The 21,172-nt window shown below is 39.3% G+C and overlaps 1 protein-coding gene across 4 annotated transcripts in view; it reads left to right on the forward strand.

Moving 5' to 3' along the window:
- Gabrb3 (gamma-aminobutyric acid type A receptor subunit beta3) overlaps positions 1-21,172 on the forward strand; it is a 265,056-nt gene that overhangs the window by 229,638 nt on the left and 14,246 nt on the right. For all 4 annotated transcript variants that reach the window (XM_060367239.1, XM_060367240.1, XM_060367238.1 and 1 more), the window contains exons 7-8: positions 14,435-14,587; positions 19,356-19,600. In XM_060367239.1, the coding sequence (XP_060223222.1) occupies positions 14,435-14,587; positions 19,356-19,600 (398 nt within the window). The remainder of the gene's footprint in view (positions 1-14,434; positions 14,588-19,355; positions 19,601-21,172) is intronic.

The following is a 21,172-nucleotide window of genomic DNA, read 5'->3' on the forward strand; positions in this document are numbered from 1 at the left end:
CAATCTTAACTCAAATCTGGAAGCTGCATTGGTATGCTTTCTAAGAAAGCAAAAAAGCATGGGGAGGAGAGATAGACCTACAAAGACAGTGAGAAACAAGGAGAGAGGGGAGTGGATTGTCTCACATCTGTACCCGGTCCTCACAGTTTTCAAACTGTGTGACATCTCTTGCCTCCAGAAAATACTGAAAATATGAGCATGTCCATGTGCTCAGTAGATATTAGTCCAGCTCTGTGAGACTCATTAACTTTTATGATGAAATTCTAGGAAATAAACAGAAACCAAACACATCTAGAGTTTTACCATTCTTTTGGTCAAGACCTGAAATGGTACTGGAGCTTCTACACAAATTTTGTGAGTGTTGTAAGCACTTTGTTTCTTGAACTTAATTTTTAAACACTATCACTTAACAAGTGGACCTGAGAACTTCCCTCAGAAAAATATTTAATAAGGCAAATATAACTTCTGGGTGAGCTCAGGTAAGGTTATTGATCCCTGAAGGAGTAGCAATAAAAGAATCTTTTTCCATTATTTTACTTATTTTTTCTCTTTAGTTACATAGAGTAAGTTTAAATGTTACTGAAATAATTTTGGATGTACCAACTATATTTAATGAATATTAATTTTTAAATGTCAAATGAAAGTAGTTCCAGCTCATCAAGAAAATAATGAAAGAAATCAAGAATGAAGCAATAATGTAGAAACAATACAGCCCAGGGATTAAACAGTTGTTCAGGTGCATAAGGCCTCTGGAAACAATTCACAATGACTGTGAAAAGATAAGAAAAGAAAGGGTACATGGCTGAATGAGATTTTAGTGGCTTATCAAACTTTAGTTGGTAGATATTCTAATAGTCCCAACTTAAATGTTTAAGACAATACCATGAGGGAAGATTTGATATGGAAACTTCCATAATGAGATGATTATAATTTAATATTCATAACTTTCTATCTGAACACATACTTAAAATATGTTACAAATACAGGTGTGAATCTAAATAACTCTTCATGAAGTTAAGTATCCCCACCGCCCCCTTTGAGCTTCGTTTTCTTTATCCTGGGAAACAGCTATTGTCTTATGATTCTGTAGTTACTGTCACCAAGTTCTGAGCATTGTTTAAGGGGGTAATAGCAACTGTTCTCTACCTCAGCCTCAGATCAGAGACTTGATTCATCTCTACACTGTAGCCCATTTGCTTTCTTTGTTGTACTGCTGTGGAAATAAATCATAATTTGTAGAAGTATTCTTCTTCTTGTGCACAGGTAGTAGTCATGTTTCTTGAATAATATAAATATATGTACAGATGAATGTTAAGTACATTCCTAAGACTTGAAATTGGAAATGCTCAAACTTAACAGAAAATGCCAAACTGTTTTCCAGAGAGGCCATACCAAGGTACACACATATTAGTCAACCTGAGGATCTTTATCATATCTTACCAAGGTACGCATGGACACACACACACACACACACACACACACACACACACACACACACACACACACACCAGGCAGCCTGAGGTCCCTGCCTCACACACCACCCACGGGGTTTAAGTTGTGTCTTGTGACTCCCATTTGTCTGGCTGAAATTGAGGTTACTTGTGTTTCTGGTGCCTACTTGTTGAGCATCTTTGATGAGCTGCCTGTGAAAGACTTTGCATGGATTCTCTGTCGTTTTAAAGCAACTTACAGACACAGCGTCTTATATGTTGTATGTGTTGTAACAGCCTTCCCAGAAATTGTGTACGCTGTGGGTCTGCTCTGATTTCTGGTCTGTACATCAGTTTACTCATCACATCTCATTCCATTATTTGGTTTAAGTTGGCAACATCTTTCCCACTCTTCACTCTCATTGTTTGTGCTTGGCTCAGTTATTCCTGTTATTTCATTTCTTTATAACTTCACTAGAAGATTATTATTATTATTATTATTTTACTTAAAATGTGTTGGTGTGGCAGTAGATGCTAAAATGTACACTTTTGGAAGAAAAGAGGGCAAGAAGATGCCAAGTTTAAGACCAGTCTAGCTTACATATCAAGATCCTTTCTCGAAAATGATAGACAGACAATTTGCATAGTATTAGATATTGAAACCAAATTGGATTTAATATAAAGAATATAAAAATATGTTTGTAGATTCTATGAAAATACAGCTCTTGTTGAGTTCCTGGATTTTGATGTTTGTTAACGTTCTGGAACCTATTTCTCACAGACACATGCCATACTCTACTATAAGATATCTAGCTATTATACCAAAACAGTGCTTTTAATACCCATCTCCTTTATTTTTAGAAGAATTTCAATGTCTACATCTTCTTTTATTTGGGTTATTAATATGAGAGTGAAAAATTGGAGGAACATTTCTCATATTCACATTACAGAAAATATGGATCAGATGCATCTGTGTTTTCCTGGTAACATTCAAAGTAAGCTTCATCCAGCACAGTGTACTTTTGGAGAAAAATATTTTGAAGTTCAAAGCCTGGAGGTCAGAGTCTTTGCTTGTAACACTAATGAGCTATGAAAATGTGCACAGAGCATAAGAATCACAGACAAGTTAAAGAACTGGCTTTAAAGAAATACTGAATTAAGGAGATCTGAGCAAATGTGTTCAGTGCACATTAGAAGAGATCTCTAGGCTCACACTTCACCAAATCAGACTGCATCATTCACACTGGTTCTGAGTGTCTGTTGTGAAAACTGCCAAAATGTGTGAGGTCCAGTGTTTGACAAATCTAAAATATAACAACACTAAATTTGTGTTGTTTGCATTGAAAGTTTAAGATTTTTGGAAGATCCTTTGAGTTTAATATGCTATATTTTCTTTTAGCTGTGTGACATTTTTACTTTCTTTTTTCCCTGAGGTTCACTTGGGTTAAGTGGACTCTGATTTTATTTCAAAAGACTGAAATATAGAGAAAGACTGAGGTATCTGATGGTTAAACTGATCAGCGCAAAGAGGAATTCTTTTTTTGTTGTTATTTGTTTTTATTTATTTATTTATTTATTTATTAACTTTTATTTTTATTATTTACAGTTTATTCACTTTGTATCCCCCCTGCACCTCCCTCCCTCCTCCCCTCCCAATTCCATCCTTCCTCTTCCCAACCCCTGTCCCTCTCCCAGTCCACTGGTAAGGAAGGTCCTCCTCCCCTTCCCTCTGATCCTAGTCTATCAGGTGTCATCAGGGGTGGGTGCATTGTCTTCTTCTGTGGCCTGATAAGGCTGCTCCCCTCTCGGGGGCGGGGGATGATCAAGGAGCAGGCCAATCAGTTCCTGTCAGAGACAGTCCCTCTCCCTTTTACTATGGAACCACTTGGATACTGAACTGCCATGGGCTACCTTTGCATAGGGGTTCCAGGCCATCTCCATGAGTGGTCCTTGGCTGGAGTATCAGTCTCAGACCCTGTGCCCAAACTTTTTGGATCTGTTGCTGTCCTTGTGGAGCTTGTGTCCTCTCCAGGTCTTACTATCTCCCACTTCTTTCATAAGATTCCCTGCACTCTGCCTAAAGTTTGGCTATGAGTCTCAGCATCTGCTCGATATCCTGCAGGATAGTCTTTCAGAGGCCCTCTGTAGTAGGCTCCTGTGCTGTTCCCTGTTTTCTCCCTCCTCCAATGTCCATCCTCTTTGCCTTTCTGAATGGGGATTGAGCATCTGAGCCAGTCTTCCTTCTTGATTAGCTGCTTCCTTAGGTGTATAGATTTTAGTATGTTTATCTGATAGTATTTCATCTTTATCTTCTTTACTATTTAACCTCATCTTGAACTCAATGAGAAATTGTCCTTCCTCCCCTAGCCCCTACGTCTCCCATTTTTTTTTTTTTAGAAATCTTTGCACACCTTCAGCTGTGTTACTAGGCTGGACTCCACTCCCAGTTCCTGAGTCCTAAATAGCAGGCCCAGAGCATGCTTGCAGCCCATGCCAAAGAACAGCTTGAGTCCAAGTGTGCTGCTGTGAAATCACTTGCCTTTAAGAGCTCCTGATGTTCCCCCTAGTCCACACAAAGGGGGAATGAGGGGGAAGAGGGAGGGATGGTGGAGCTGGGAGGAGAGGAGGGAGAGGGCAACAATCAAGATATAAAATGAATAAATTATAAAAAAGAGCTCCTGACATATGTCTCACTGCAGAAGAGGGGGTTCTTCAAAAAATCATTACCGTACATTCTTAAAAAAATATTTATCTAGATGCATCTTTTGGGGTTTCCTTTAAGACTCTAGCAAGCATGGCAAGAACACTTTGATTACAAAAGAAAATATGTATCCATTGCCAAAATAATACACTTTTTAGTTGATATCAGTTAAGGCATGTAATTCCCTGTAATAGACACATAGTAGATTTTCACCTTTTATCTATTGATTTATTAATATACTCATGCACTGTATAATTCAATCATTTAAAGTCTTCAACCCACTGGTATTTTATGTATTTATATGTCTCTGAAACCTTGAACACAAGCGACTTTAAGTTTTTTACTGCCCCTGAAAGAAACCACATAGCTTTAGCAATCATTCCCCCCACACACACACTCTTTCTTCCATAAGCCCAGACAACCACTAACCCACTTTCCTTTTCACTGTATGTGTCCTATTCCCTGCACTTCATGTAAATGGAGTCATATGGCAAACTTCTTTGTAAATGGCTGATTTCAACTAAGTTTTTTTTAGGTTCACTCATGGTGTGCTATGTATCGTTTCTTGATTATGTTTTATTGCTGAATAATCTTGTATTGTATGAATGGACTTGGCATTGCTTATCCTTTCAGAAATTGATAGTTATGAACATTCGTGTACATGTTTTACTGCAGTTTTTTTCTCTTCATTCACTTAAATTCATTTTCCATAATTAATAATTTTATTTGTTTTTAAATTTCCTTATTTGAATATTTCTTATATACAACAAAATATGATAACATCAACCTTTATGCCCCTTAGTTTTCCTCATACTTTCTCCAACTTATCTCCCTCCCAACTGAATATATTTTTTAGCTTTTATTACCCACTAAGTACAATTAGTTATATTCCTTTACTTAGTTGTTTCATTCTAAAGGTACAAATTTATAAGCAATTCACCCACTGCCGATCAAGATTTTTACAGAGCACAGGTCTTAGGCTCTCAGATAATTATCATGATCTATTTTTACCTCTTTGAACACCTGATTTTTGGAATTAAACAATTACTTACATAATTAATCTTGAAGTGTTTTCCCTTTTTTCAATTTTAAAAAAATTATTTACATTTTTATAAATTACAATTTATTCACTTTGTATTCCTGCCATTGCCCCCTCCATCACCCCCTCACAATCTCATCCTTTATCCTTTATCTCCTCCCATGACCCTCCTTAAGTCTACTGATAGGAGAGTTCCTCCTTCCCTTCCCTCTGACCCTAGCCTATCAGGTTTCATTAGGACTGGCTGCATGGTCTTTCTCTTCGGCCTGGTAAGGCTGTTCCCCCCTCAAGGGGAGGTGATTAAAGAGCCAGCCACTGAGTTCATGACAGAGACAGCCCCTGTCCCCCTTACTAGGGAATACACTTGGACATCAAGCTGCCATGGGTTACATCTGTGCAGGGGTTCTAATGGTTCTAGGTTATTTCCTTGCATGGTCCTTGGTGCTGCCATTCTATGTAATCATTTGTAGCCACACATTAGAGCACGAGAAACTTACCAGTGGCCACATTCTCTCCCTCTCTCTCTCTCTCTCTCTCTCTCTCTCTCTCTCTCTCTCACACACACACACACACACACAAACACACACACACACACACACACACACACACACACAATCTATTTAGCTGGTACCTCCTGTCAGTATCTTCTTACTAAGAGATGTAGCCTAGAAATCACCTGCAACATCTATACTGCGATTTCAACCACCATGGTCTTTTTTGCATCTTTTGTAAGATCACGGCTTCTATGAGCTTATTTATATGATAGCAGCGTGTGTCATGTCAAAAACACATCATTTCACAGGACTCCTCTTACCCTGCACATCTTCCCTCATTTCTACCTCCTCTTCTTTGATGATCCCTGAGCTTTGGTGGTGGTGGGATTAATACAGGTGTCCCATTTAGGGATGAACCCTCAGTCTCCTTTTTCAGCATTTTGCCTAGTTGTGCATCTCTGTATTGATTGCTTCCCACTGCAAAAAGAAGCTTCTCTCACCTAAGCTAAGACTATACTGTGTCTATGGGTATAACCATTATTAAATCAGAAGGTAGCTGTTTACCCAGTAATGGTTATGTTGGAATTACACCAGTGGAAAGACCTTTCCTAGCCAGTTGGGATTTTAGCCACTTCTGACACTAAGAACACAAGCCATCCAAGAGGATGTTTTGCAGTGGGCTCAAAGCTGATTTTTCTGTGTCCTATAACTAGTGTTTAGTGTCCATAGCCATGTAGTCTTACCATGTAGTTATGATGAGTAATGTGCTGTTTTGGAGACCTCTGGGGTCTCCCTGACCAATAACTTATAAGGCAAGATATCCCATACCTTACACAGTGATTTTAATTTGGTAATGCATAGATACATTTTTATTCTCTCAAAAAGTGAATTTGTGCATTTTGAAATAAAATTACTAGTTTGTGTGATGCTCTAACACTGTGACTTTCAAACTTTTTTCTAAGGTGATACAGGCATTTTACATTGACACCAGAAACATGTCCAAAGTCTAATTCCTTCAAACCGTACCCTGTCCACTCTGTTTTCTGATTGTGACTGTCCTACCTGAAGTGGTGTCTTACTGTGTATTGGACTAGCATTTTTTCTGGTGATAAATCTAGCTGAGTCTCTCTTCACATAGCAGGTGTTCATGTGTCTGCTTTCTTTAGAGAAATACTTATTTTAAACCTTTCTCCATATCTTTATTTGGTCATTTATCTGGGATATTTTTGAAGAGGAGTAAGCATTCTTTAAATGTTTTTGATACAACTTATTTTAGTCAGATATACACCTCAGAAGTATTGACTTTTATCTTTAGGCTTATCTTTATACTTTCTGGCTTGTAATCATTTTCTTTTCTTCTTTTTCTTTTTTCCTTCCTTATATTTTCTTTTTTCATTAAATTTTTATTTTTTTAAATTACATATTATTCACTTTTTATCCCAGCTGTAGCCCCCTCCCTCATTCTCTCCCAATCCCACCCTTCCTCCCTCATCTCCTCCCATGCCCCTCTCTAAGTCCACTGATAGGGGAAGTCCTCCTCCCTTTCCATCTGACCCTACCTTATTAGCTCTCATTGGGTATGGCTGCAATGTCCTCCTCTGTGGCCTGGCAAGGCTGTTCTTCTCTCAGGGAGGAATCATTTTCAACATAATGGGTATTTTTTCCATTTTAATGAAATGTAATTCATCACATTTTCTTCTATTGCTAGTTGTATTATTGTCCTGGTTTTATACACAAGGAAACAAAGGGCCTATGAGATTGGGTAGCCTCACAAGCAAGAATAATCAGAGTAAACTATGAAGCTATACCATCTGAGCCCCTGTCCTCTGTGACAGCATTACATGAGTGAAAAATACACTTTTACTGTGGAAGACTGAAAGGATGCTCAGCCTGCTTGATGTGTATTTTCAGCTTGAATTCTGTTTTCCTTTTCTCTCTCTTCCATTTCACATGTTTTCTTTCTTCTCTTTAATAGTTTTTGTTGTTGTTGTTCAACATATGTTGCAATGACTAGTAATGAGAGAAGAAAATTAGTCATGCTATTCTCCCCTCCCCTTTTTGTAAGTTGTAAATGTATAGCTTAGTTTGGACTTGAACCTCCTGCTGAGTGATGGGATTGCAGGTATGCACACAGTACTCAAAGGATACTAAACTTGATTTGGGGCTATATTACAAAATGAAAGGTAAATTATAAGTGAATAAGATAGCTCAAAAAAAGACCCAAGAATGGCACTGATACTCTTTCAAGAAGGTAGGGATAGACAGCTGACTGGAAAAGGAAGAGGCACATGTGCCTAGATCCGCTCTGTATCAGCTACAGAAATATCATCTTGTTACTTTTCAGATACACTGGAATGGTTTCCATCAGTCTACAAAACTAGCTTGACAGGGTGTGTGTACATTTTTAATGAGATCTTCAAAAATATTTATGCCTAGAGAGTGGTGTAAATTTAGGAGGATTGGAGGACCAGAGGCTGGTTTTGGCATAGCTCTCAATGCATCTTAGGAGAAAAAGTTGAGATCAGCATCTTTGCTAGATACTTTTGCCAAGCAAGCCAGGGCTTGGAACAGTATGCTGTGTGGAGACTGCACCTCTGCCTGTTGACTCAGCATCTTGCCTTTATCTGCATTGGCACACAGTCACGAGACCAGGGCTCTGCATTTCTATTGTCATCTTTGAGCTTCTAGTGCTATCTTGAAGAGTACTCGGCGCTTTTCAGTTTTAAATTGTTAACCATTGGCTATGAATCCTTGGGAAGTTTTCTATAGACATAACATGTGCTGGAGTGTTTGATCTTGACAATACTAGAGCATCATCTGTCAGAGCTACATGAGGTCTTCTGCACTCTGTATGATGCAAATGAATTAGCAGAAGGCCTTGATTAGACAAATGGCTTTCATCTCTGATTATTCTTAAGTTTAACTAGCATTCAGGTATTTTTTTAAAGACAGGGTTTCTCTGCGTAACAGAGCCTTGGATGTCCTGGACTCACTTTGTAGAGTAGGGTGGCCACAAATTCATAGAGATCTATCTGCCTGTGCCTCCTGAATGCTTGAGAGCATACAGGAATCTTATTCTTGGAATCTTCTGGTTTTGTGGGGCTCTTTACCTTGTAAGCTTCTCTTTCCCTCATCATTGTGTGGGAAACCCAAATCACTAAATCCTATGTATATGCATATCTGATAGTAAGTTTGTCAGAGTTGCCCAGACTAGCTTGTGCTTGCCCAGGCTGCCTTTGTTGGAGTCTCCTGGCTTAGTTTGGGAGTTCTTGGAGATTGCCATTTCTTCATGTTTGTGCTGTTGTCTGCTCATTTATTACACCCAAGTAAGGTACAGGCCATGAGCTAACTGCTAAAATGGTTTTTTGAAAATTAGTGTTTCACTTTTTTGAAATATAATGTATTTTCTAGACAGATACAATAGAAAATTAGTATATTTTCTTAGTTCTAAAGTTGGCAAATTTCTAGAAATTTGTGTATTTTTGAAACTAAAGTAATGTTATCTTTATAGGAGTTTCTGATGACTCTGTAGAATTTGATTCTGTCATTCTGTCTGTAGCTCCCATGCTGCCAGAGAGCAAATTTCTCACACAATTGCAGTGGTTCTTTATTTCTTATGTGTTGGCTTCAGTTTGTATTGAAATAGTTTTTCTAAAGTTGTACTTTAGAAAAATGTTAAGAAATTTGATGGGGGAAATATATATTTGAGAAATGCGGTAAATTTAATTGCATTTATAAATATCTATTACTCTTTCTTGGAAGAGGATTAAAGATACTTACTCTGATGACATAAAAGTTGACAATGAGGCCAATGAAATAGGTGGTAAGTATTTGTAGCACCTCAATGATATCATCCCACAGCTTTTGAAGAGAAAGATCTAAGAAGCTATGTAGCTAAGGGGAAAAAATGAAATCCTTGATTTAAACTACTGGGATTTGGAAATGTTTGTTACTGTGGCATACCGACTGAAACAGACTATTTTACCTACAGTGGAGAAGCAAGGAAAGAAATTTATAAATGGCATGATCTGATAGTGACATCAAATCACAAATTAAGAGTCAGTGTTGAAATTACTTCATTAAGATCTCCTGAAACTGTCTTGTGATTTCAAACTAAGATGCAGTGACGATATTGACTGTTTTGTGTATTAAGATCCCTTCCAGCATCTGGAGAATGAACTAAGTGCTACTATTTTTACACATCTGTATGTGGGTGCATTGATAATGGTTTGCGATACAGGCTTTTACTCATCAATGTCATTTCATTGCTTCACAAGCACCTTGGAGAATGTATGTCTGCCAACAAAAATCTAACATTTGTGAATATCAACAAGAATGACAACAATTCAAGAAGGTGATCACTGATATTAAGAGGGAGCACACAATAAGAATTCATGTAAATTGAACTGGGTCAAGACTTTCCAGTACAGCTAGGGGAAGGCATTTCTTAAAACAGGGGCTAAGAACATGCAGAGCTAAGTAATGGATAAAACTGGAGGTGGTGAAAATAGCCTTGAGTGGACACTGGAATGCTTATGAAGAGGCATGATAAAAATTATGGCAAGTTAATTGTGGGAACACTAAGAAGTCTTCATTCCCAAGTATTTTAGTTAGTTTGGCAACACAGGAGAGTTTTGAAATGTGCAGGTGAAGTAGGGGCCTGCAGGTGTTGAGCTTGCATAGGAATCTTCAATGGCTTAGCATGGAAACACTCCATGATTACCCAGAGTGGACAGTATGTCTCTGCAGACTGTGTTGCTTAGAAGTTTCAAACCACTGATGGTGTTTGAAAAATGAAACAAAAGTTCTGTATGGAATTTCACCTTATGTGAAAATTTGAAATAGGAATCCAGTGTGGTAAGCACATTTCTGCAGTCCTAGCTTCTTGGGAGGTCGAGGAAGGAGGATCACAAGTAAATACATCAGAAATATTCAATTAAAGACATTGAAGTTGAAACGTAGCTGAGTGGTAGAACTCTTACCTAGAAATAGATTGAAATAACATGATTTATCTTATAAGAATTTTTAAAAGTTGAGACTCTATATTGTCACACCTGCAGAGTGAGGTAGGAACCGAAGAAAGTGATGATGGAGACAATGCAGATTAGGCTCCTTTTACTCTTGCCTGATGCGTCTAAAACAAAAAGGGGGAACTGTAGAGAGCTGCGGAATGCTATGCCTTAAAGATGGAGCTGGTTTCTGCCTTCCACCTTCCCGATGGTGAGTGCTCTCTGTCACGAACAACTCCACATTTGGCTAAGGCCGAGGATCTGGCTTGCTTCCATGTATGTGGACCTATCTGCATTGCCCCCGTGGCACGCCTGGGTTGGCTACCCAGAGGCTATTTAAGCTGTGGGCTGGCTTTCCCCGGGGTCCGAGGATTGTTCAATGTTCCTGAATAAACTGCATTGAAAAAAAAAAAAAAAGTAAAGTAGTAACACTCAAAATGCCCCAAGCACTGGCCTGGCAGTGCTAGAGAATAAATCTAACACAGAGCTCTGCATGAAGTTCTTAAGAATTCTATTTATAAGTTTGGGTAAGTTGTGCACTCTTTAATTTGATTCTTTATTTCTTCCCTCACCCAGTGATCATTGAGCAGGGATTTGTCAGTTTCTATGAGTGTGTAAGCTTTTTGTTGTTTCTGTTGTTTTTGAGGTCTAGTTTTAATCCATGATGATCTGATAAACAACAATAGGTTAATTAAATTTTCATTTATTGGTTGAGGTTTGCTTTGTGACCCACTATATGGTCAACTTTAGAGGGTTCTGTGTAGTGCTGAGAAAAAAAAATAATCTTTTGTGTATTTGGTGAAAAGTTCGGTAGACATCTATCAGATCCACTTGATTCACGACTTCTGTTAGTTTCATTATTTTTCTATTTAGCTTTTGTGCATTAGTGAGAGTGGGGTGTTGAAGTCTCCTACTATTAATGTGTTGTGATCAATGTGTGATTTAAGCTTTAATGTTTCTTTTACTAATGCAGGTGACCTTGTACTTGGGGCATAGATGTTTAAAATTGTGATGTCCTCTTGGTGGATTTTCTTGTGATGAGAATGAAGTTTCATTTTCCATCTCTCTTGAATAATTTTTGTGGAAAGGCTATTTTATTAGATATTAAAATGGTTATTCCAGCTTGCTTCTTGTGTCCATTTGATTAGAAAGCCTTTTTCCAGCCCTGTTTTCTGAGGTAGTGTCTATCTTTGTTGCTGAGATGTGTTTCTTGAGTGCAGCAGAATGTTGGATCCTGTTTCCACAACCATTCTGTTAGCCTGTGTCTTTTTACTGGAGAGTTGAGTCCATTGATGTTGATAGATATTAGTGACCAATGATTGCCAGTTCCTTTTATTGTGGAATTGGCTGTAATAGCGTGTTTGTATGCTTGTTTTCTTTTCGTTTTACTGTTGTGAAGTTATCTATATCCTGTGTTTTCTTGGGTGTAGTTGACCTCGTTGGAGTGTTCCTTCTACTACCTCCTGTAGGGCTAGGTTGGTGCATAGATATTGTTTAAATTTGATTTTGTCGTGGAATATCATGTTTTCTCCGCCTATGGTGACTGAAAGTTTTACTGGGTATATCAGTCTGGGTTGGCATCTGTGGTTTCTTAGTGTCTGTGTGACATCTGCCCAGCCCTTATAGCTCAGTCTTTGTAAAGCAAACCACACAGATATACAAGAAACAATGGGGGAAGTTCCATGCAGCTCATTTTTAAATACTGGGTTTAGTAAATGGTCTGTTTTCTTTTTATATAATTCGGGCTGCAAATGTGGTTAACGCTGAAGTAGTTAGTCAGGGGCTAACACCAGCCATATGCACATCAGATAACAGGCATATGAATGAGTGATCCTGCTGCAGAAGGAATGCAGGGGCAAGCATACAGAGGCATGGAGAAAATGTGGAAAGGCACATATAGCTGGGAGAATAGACACCTTCCAGTCTTGAAATAAAAGTAAGTTAGGAAAGTCAAGGCTTCATGTAGCTTAGGTTGTAGGCCATGGCTTTTTTAACTGAGGTTTTCTACAGTAAAAGACTCTTAAATATGCAATGACCAAAATTACCTTGAGGTAAACTGTATAATGAATCTACAGTGTTTATTGCAGTGCGCTCCTGTGTTCCATTCTGCAGCTTCAGTGAGGGTTTGTTTCTGCAAACACATTTGACTTTGCACTGAGCATGCTGTCACACCACACAATGCCAGCTGAATGCTGCCTAGAACAGTTGGGCTCAGATTCAAGATTGTGCATGATAGGAACTTCAGTGTTTTTGCAGCACATATTAAGTTTTTTAGTGTTGAATAAATTTGATTTAGTTGAGAGAAAAAAGTATTTTTTTCCATATTTTCATACCATTATTTCTCCAATATAAGTATTAAACTAATATATATATGTATATATATATATATATATATGGATTTTATTGTGCTTGAGTGTTTGGTTTTTAAAATTGCTGTTTGAGTTTCATAAAAACTACTACCTAAATTTGGGCTTGAGTTTGAGATGGAATTCCCAACTTTCTCAGATGGTTCTAAACACGCTTCTGGTATTTAGCCCATATTTATGAGAAGTGCCATTGGAGCTCTGCAATTAAGACCTTGCTTAACATTTAAGCTATCCAAGATGTTCTTTGCCTTCCAGCAGCAATGTTCAGCCAGAATTCAGTCCTTTGTGCAACAATAAACAAGTGTGTCCATCTCACTGGTGTGCAAACATGCTTTTTACTTCAATAAATAGTAAAATTACATGCATCAAAGATTTATTTTAAACTGAATTTCTTAGTGGTTTATCATCAGTAAACATTTGATTATATACCTGCCTACTTGAAAGCATGTAAGCATTTCTCAGGCAAGAAGAGGTGGTATGAGAAAGTCTATAAAGCTCTGGTTAGGCCATCTTGAGATGAGAGACCCCTGCCCCTGAACAGAGTAGGGGAGGACTCAAAAAGTAGGTTGTCAGACAGGCCTTTGGCCTTTCACTTTCATCAGGCTCATTCCATTGCAGGAGACAGGGAGCTGAGACAATTGCGCCAAGTGCAACTGGTGATGTGGTGTTGAAACGCACAGAAGACAGCATTGGTTACACTTGCCTTATTCTGAGAAAACAGTACAAATCAGGGTGAACAAATGCTATATTAATGTGGCATCCAAAGGCTCTGGGTTTTATACCCCTGGTGGCACTAGCGGTTAGAGCCTGGGATACAAATCCCAGTACAATCACTGGAGTGTGCAGGCTAGAACATACTTCTCTCAGGTTTGCCTTGGTGCTATTGCTGTGGCCAGCAGGGCAGCCTAGTGTACACTGCAGCTCCCTCTGTGCCTGTATTTGCTTCTCACCCCTCCAGCTCTATGTATATTTGAACTATTTTTTCTTCAGTAGTCTAGAGCCAGTGACTCCAATCCTCTGGATGGGCACAAGGCATAACTTGTAACAGCTTTTTCTCTTAGTAAACTCTTGTCCCATATAATTTTCTTTCTCTACAGTGGATAAAATTAAAAACCGACCAGCACATTTGCTGTTAGTCTGTATTCCAAGCCTAAAACCTCCCTAGAAACATCTCTCTGCTGAGCATTTGTCCTTTGGACAATGTCCTCATTGTTCATTATCTTGCAAACTGGTATAGACTCCTTCCTCCATTCCTCTACAAGCATCATGTTAAACTGCATGGTAGTGGGTTGCTCTCCAGTTCATGGAGTTGCCAGGTGCATGCTGTTGACCCTTGGAAGTTGGAGCAGACCGCCTGCCATGGCTCTTCACTGTGCCCTTATGTGTTTACTGTAGGTGCCTATCCTCGACTCTCATTGAGTTTTCGGTTGAAGAGAAACATTGGGTACTTCATTCTCCAGACGTATATGCCCTCAATACTGATCACAATCCTCTCGTGGGTGTCCTTCTGGATCAATTATGATGCATCTGCTGCTCGAGTTGCCCTTGGTATGTGCTACTGTTAAGTCCTATCTAAAATGTAAAATGATCACATCATTACGGTATTAAGCGAATTTAAAGGCCAGAGTGCAACTAAAATTTCTGAGCATCATGACACCAGCCTTGCCCTCATAGTCACATTTTATCTTGAAACTGTAATTTCATGCATGAATCCCTTGATGTGTTAATTTATTTATAAGAATTAAATGTGAATTTTCATGCCCATGAAAGAGAAAATATGTTTTAAGAATATTTACTTCATGTAATTATTTTTGACACTTTATTTTAAAGTAAAAATCAATATTTCCTGATCAAAATAATTCCACACACAGAAAGATTTTATTAAATATGAGCTTTCTTCTTTTTCAAGCCAGGAAAAGAAATCATCAAATATTGTAGCATGTAATTGAAATTACCCAATTTAATGAGCATTAAAATAAGCAACTAATTACTAGTCATTCCCAAGAACCCTAGTGAACTTTGCTGTCCATTAGGTATTTGATGATGAGATTATTAGTTGACATACAATATATCTTAGGCATTCTGAGAGTATTTTTAGGATTTGCTTTTATGTTTTTCCATAGCACTATGCTCTACTCATTATTAAACTTCACAGACAAAATTATCACATGAATACATCAGTGGAAGATGTGATAAGCCATGCTTAGGCCTGTCCTTCCTTGAGCTCAGTATAGTTTCTGAAGATGGAACTAACAAAGAAACTATGTAGAAAATTTGTAGGAAAAGAACTGGAAACACCTTTGCTGGTAAAGTACCTAACAGAAAGGTGTGGTTCAGGGCTCCGGTTCTTCCCCTCACCTTATTTTTCTGTTTTCTAACTCTGTCATTTTATTTTCTAAGATAGTGTGCCTGTGTGTGTGTGTGTGTGTGTGTGTGTGTACGTGCGTGCGTGTGCGCGTGCACGCTTGTGCTTGTGCTAGACCTACAGCTATGTAACCTGCACAAGTGTCTTTTTGTTTAAACTTTCTCCCTACCAGGGTTCCTGAAGTTGTCCTTTGTATAAAACAGTTCTCTGGTTAGAGTAAAGTATAAAAGACTAAGAATTCTATATTAAAATTGTTATGTATTTATAAAAGATAAGGTTTTTAAAAAGTTAAATTTCTGTGCAACTGACAGAGGTTGCCTGCAGGTCTTATGTCTTCATGTTTTTAGTATTACTTCTCTAGACTAGCTGATTTTTTTTTTCATTTGCAAAATTAAGTGAGAATGAATTTGTAGGGGCAGTTCCAAATGCTGCAGCTGTTAATTTATACAATTTGAGGTTCTCTCTTTATGAAACAAAGTATGAAGAAATGATACCCAGTCCTGGGTATACCACCCAAAAGTTGGCCTACCATCCGACAAGGACATTTGCTTAACTATGTTCATAGCAGTTTATTTGTAATAGCCAGAATCTGGAAACAACCTAGGTGTCCCTCAATGGAGGAATGGATACAGAAATTGCAGCACATTTACACAATGGAATACTACTCAACTATTTAAAACAAGGAAATCATGAAATTTTCAGGCAAATGAATGGAACTAGAAAAGATCATCCTGAGTGAGGTAACCCAGAAGCAGAAAGACACAGATAATATACACTCACTTATAAGTGGATATTAGCCATATAACATAGGATAGCCATATTAAATTCTACAGATCTAAAGAAGCTAAGCAACAAGGAGGACCCTAGTGAGGATGCTTAAATCTCATTAAGGATGGCAAACAGGACAGACACTAGAAGTGGTGAAAGAGAGGGAACAGGACAGGAGCCTATTATAGAGGGTCTTCTGAAAGACTCCACCCAGCAGGGTATCAAAGCAGATGCTGAGAGTCACAGACAAACTTTGGGCAGAGTGCAGAGTGTCTTATGGAAGAAGAGGGGGTGGATAGAAGGACACGGAGGAACGGGATCCCAACTAGGAGACCAACAAAGCTAAAACTTTGGAGCCCAGGGAGTCTTGCAGAGACTGATGCAGCAACCAAGGACCATGCATGTGGAGGACCTAGACCGCCTAATCAGATGTAGCTGATTGGCAGCTCAGTCTCTGTTTGAATTCCTGAGGAAGGGGAGCAGGGTCTGCCTCTGTCATGAACTCAATGTCCTGCTCTTTGATCACTTGCCCCTTGGCAATGTGGCTTTGCCAGACCACAGAGGATCTAGGCAGTTCTGATGAGACTTGATAATCTGTGGGCAGATGACAGAGGAGGAGAACTCCCCTTTCAGTGGACTAGGGGAAGGGAATGGGGAGAAGAGGAAGGGAGGGTGGGACTGGGAGGAGTTGAGGGAGATGGCTTCTATCGGGATATATAATGAATAAGTTGTTTTTAAAAATTACAGCGCTTCCCCCAGAACCCTAGAAATGGCTCTTCTACACTGAAATGGCAGGGGCTTCAGAGTGACTCTCCTGCTGAGCAGTTGGTACAGCAATTAGAAAGAACCAAAAAAGATGTAATTATCTGGTTTTGCAGGGAATGAAACATACAGCAGATGTGACCCTATGAGCTCTGGCAGCTTCTACAAACTCTGTAACTGCTTACTTGTGAAATATCACAACAGGTGAAGCAGGTAGTCTATCAGAATTCATACTGGTTGAGGAATTTTCTTTCATATTCTCTTTGTATTCTGCTTTTCTAAGCCAAACTCAAGTGACTTTGCTGACATGGTGCTAGTCAGACAAGCATTAGAAGCTCAAAAGTCAGGTCTCAAGGGTAGAACAAAATGGGAATTTACAGAAGTCCAGGGACTCTGATTCCCAGAGCTCCACAGACAGCTATTTCCCTCATACCAGTGGGGCCTGTACAGGTAAGAACCTAACAGGTCATTGGTGGTAGCGTCCTCAGAGGGGATTTTGAAGTTTTTTGAGACCCTCATAGTTTTCAAAAGACAGCTATTATAAGAGGCTGATAGCGCCCTACCACTTGACTTCTTGAGTTACTATGTCATCCTACCTACTCATATGCACAACCACAGGATGTCATTGAACATGGAAAGCCACCAAGGTGGACATCCTTTCATCATTGCTGAGCAATTAGATGCTGCTGAATATCTCTCAAAAATAAGGAAAACAGTAGTGGTGAACTTTGCAAATTTTTTTTGTAGAATGGTGAGAATGTCTAATTTCATTGCTTTTTGCATGGTGTTTTCACATTTATTTGTAAACTATAATTATCCATTGCCACATTCAAATTTTTAAAAGTCCCCAGGTGCACATGAATGTAATGTAAAAGGGAGTCTTAAAACATTCTGACATCTGAGAGTTCCAAACATTTCAAAAGCAACTGTGCTTTGCAGTTATGCATAAAAATAGTTTCATAGTTCTTCTGTGTTCTGTGCTTTTGGCAGGCTCTCAGGGTCAGGCTCAGGAGAGGGTGTAAAGAACCCTTACCTTGCCTCTCTGCTGCTTTTCACTTATGGGGGGCTGAGCTCAACAGCCCCAGGCCAGCTCTGAAAAACACAGAATGAACAAACATGTTTCTGGGAGCAGATGAGCATCCAAAGGGTGACAAAACCAAGATAATAGGCATAAGCCCTTCCCTATAGCGCTGGCTCTACTCCAGAAACTGCACTATGCCAGTGCTACCTCCTTGCCTTGGTCATATCAATGGTGTGTGTGTGTGTGTGTGTGTGTGTGTGTGTGTGTGTGTTTGTGTGTGTGTGCGCAGATGAAAAAAAAAACATTACAAGTCTCTTTCCTTTAAGTGCCTTCTTAAAGGAGTAAATTCTAACATGAGAATTCAGGGGATAGGTTGTGCCCTCATTTGGGGTGTTGGTTACATTCATGGAAAAGGCTGGGCTTTAGAGCTGGACACGTCCTACTTTCGCAACAGAACAGGCAAGGCAGGTTCACAGCTTTCTCTTGCTGTGGTACTCAGTGACTAGTGACCCAGCCAAACAAAACTTCCCTCTGTTCAACAAGCCTGAGTCATTTTGCTACCCAACATGCCCTTCGGTCACTGTGACCTCAGATCACTTAATTTGTAATCTCTGTGTAGAAGGAACTATGTCTCCTACTGTGGCTAGGAAGATTAAAAAATATACTGCTTATGAGATCTTAAGGACTATAACCAACTGCCCTAACACAGACATGCTTCCTTTATACAGAACTATGTAACGGACTCAGCAGAATGCTTACAGAGCAGCTTCTTGGTGTCAGGACACGAGAGACTCTCTCACATAGGAGCAGAATTATCATGCTTCCCTCAGAGCTAACCTTCCCACTCAGATTGTTTGCATTAGTTCCTACTTGAGGGAAATGGTTCCAGAGTGAATCTGTCCTCTGGTCACTTGTCTTAATTGGCCCTCCCTCTTTGAGCCTAAAACTGAGCCTTCCCTTAATCAATAAAAGCCCTTCAATGTCTGATTCAGCAAGGCCTGGAATAAGACAGGCAGCCACTATTAGCTTCCCTGGTTACCAGACCCCTGAAGCCAGAGGCTGCTATCAACTTCCTGGTGTGTTGTAGCCAGACACTTAGTGCTTATGTTACATTCTGGGACTTCCTGCATTTGTTCTAATGCTCAAAGGGAGCAAATTCCTCCTAGATGGCCTACACATCTTGCTTTTTGCTCTCTCTAGATGCTCTGCACTGTGTGAGGAGTGGCCAGGTGAGGCCTTGCTTCCTGAGTGGAGACACTTACTTGCTGCTCCAAAGTGTAATTTGTTGCCACAAGACACAGACTATTCCACTGACATGTAGTCCAGTGTCTTAGAGAGCATGGCAGTGGGAGTGAAACTGTGATCTGGGCTAAGGTACTCATTCTGTGTTTGCTTTCTAGGGATCACCACCGTGCTTACCATGACAACCATCAACACTCACCTTCGGGAGACTCTACCCAAAATCCCCTACGTCAAAGCCATCGACATGTACCTTATGGGCTGCTTTGTCTTTGTATTCCTGGCCCTTCTGGAGTACGCCTTTGTCAACTACATTTTCTTTGGAAGAGGTCCCCAAAGGCAGAAGAAGCTTGCGGAGAAGACAGCCAAGGCCAAGAATGATCGTTCCAAGAGTGAAAGCAACCGGGTAGGCTCTTCACTGCCTGGGCACTCCACCCATGCAGTTCCTGGCCTCCTGGTTCACCTGCCCAGCATGCTGTGAAATGTTCCTAAGGCAAACCTCCAGGGTTCCTATCAAACTTACATAGGATCAGGTGCTGAAGAGGCTCAGCTTCCTTTCCCACTGTCCTTTAAAAAGAACAGAGGAGGATGGGTAGTAACCACAGCCCTAGAAAGCAGGGATCTCGCCTGACATGGGAAACGTCATTTTCTAAAAGAACCCAATATTCCTGTAGTTGTAGGATTACCAATTTACTCATTCAGCCTGCTCCCATGGTGGGCAGGACAATAGGCAGTCACCTCGTTAGTGCACCCTTCTTGATGGTCACAGTCACATAGGGAGAGCCTTAAGCACGAAGGCCCCAGGCAGTGTAGGCTCAGGAGCTCTGCAGAGCTGCTGGCTCTGGTCTCTGTACAGGACAGCTTCCTATTCCACCTGAAAGCCAGAGTCCAGCTCAGGAATGCTCTCCTCCCAGTCACAAAGGATTCAGCATTGGATACAGTCACTCATAAAGTCCTTATGTTATTATAATGAGATCTTAATGAAATGCTATAGATTATATAAAGTTTTTAAATGAACCCTTCAGATCTTTCATCTCACATTCTCAAAAATAGCCTTCTACCAGTTTAAAGACTGTTCTTTTTTTTTCTTCCTTTCTTTCTTTTTTTGTTATGCTCTTTAACTCTTTTCAAATCTACATAGTTTTCAGTCCCTTGAAGATTTCCTTTTATATTCCTGTGCACTTGTGCCAACATGGATCCCTAATTGCTGCCTGACCTGGGGTGGCAAATGTTTATAAATGAGTGGAGTCCCTTCACTCAGGGAAAATGGCTTCTTCTTATCTATAAAACATAAATGAAGTTGGTCTCTGAATAACACTAGGTTTTCCACAGACTTCAATTATCTTCAATATCTTACTGGAAAATCTACTCTCTGCCAGACTGTTATGTTTCTATGGAGATCACACCATACTCCGAATGCACAATATGTCTTGGCCTTGCTGTTTCCAAGGAAACTAGAATTAATCACACCATGTTGTATCTGTGACCAAGCACATGTACAAATGCATACATGAACAGTGTTCTTTCACAGTTCCTACTGTATTTAACAGTTGCAGCTTTCTTTCCTTCGCTCTACATGAGTCTGTTTAAAACTGTCAAATAATTATTATTCAGGAACATGTTTTTGAATTTGCATTACAAAATTAAAAGGAAAAACTCAAACTTGTAACATTCACAAATAAAATGGTCAGAATTTAGACAGAATATAAATTAGATGTGGAGGAAATTTTAAGATGACTTATGAGTGAATTTTCAGTTTTTTTTTTCTCCTAAATCTTGTTTCTCTTTTCTGAGCAGTTTCAGTGGGGGATTTATTTATTCATATTTTAGTCCTTAGATTTTGAAGCCAGCATATAAACATCAGGTATTCTCATTTTTGACATCTGTTTCATGCTCTTACAGTTAGGCATTTAAAAATATTCCTTCCTCAATTAAGAATGTACTGATAATTTTTAAATAGAAATAGATTTACCAAAAA

This window comes from Meriones unguiculatus, chromosome 14 (genome assembly GCF_030254825.1).
Source record: "Meriones unguiculatus strain TT.TT164.6M chromosome 14, Bangor_MerUng_6.1, whole genome shotgun sequence".
In the NCBI taxonomy this organism is placed as follows: domain Eukaryota; kingdom Metazoa; phylum Chordata; class Mammalia; order Rodentia; family Muridae; genus Meriones; species Meriones unguiculatus.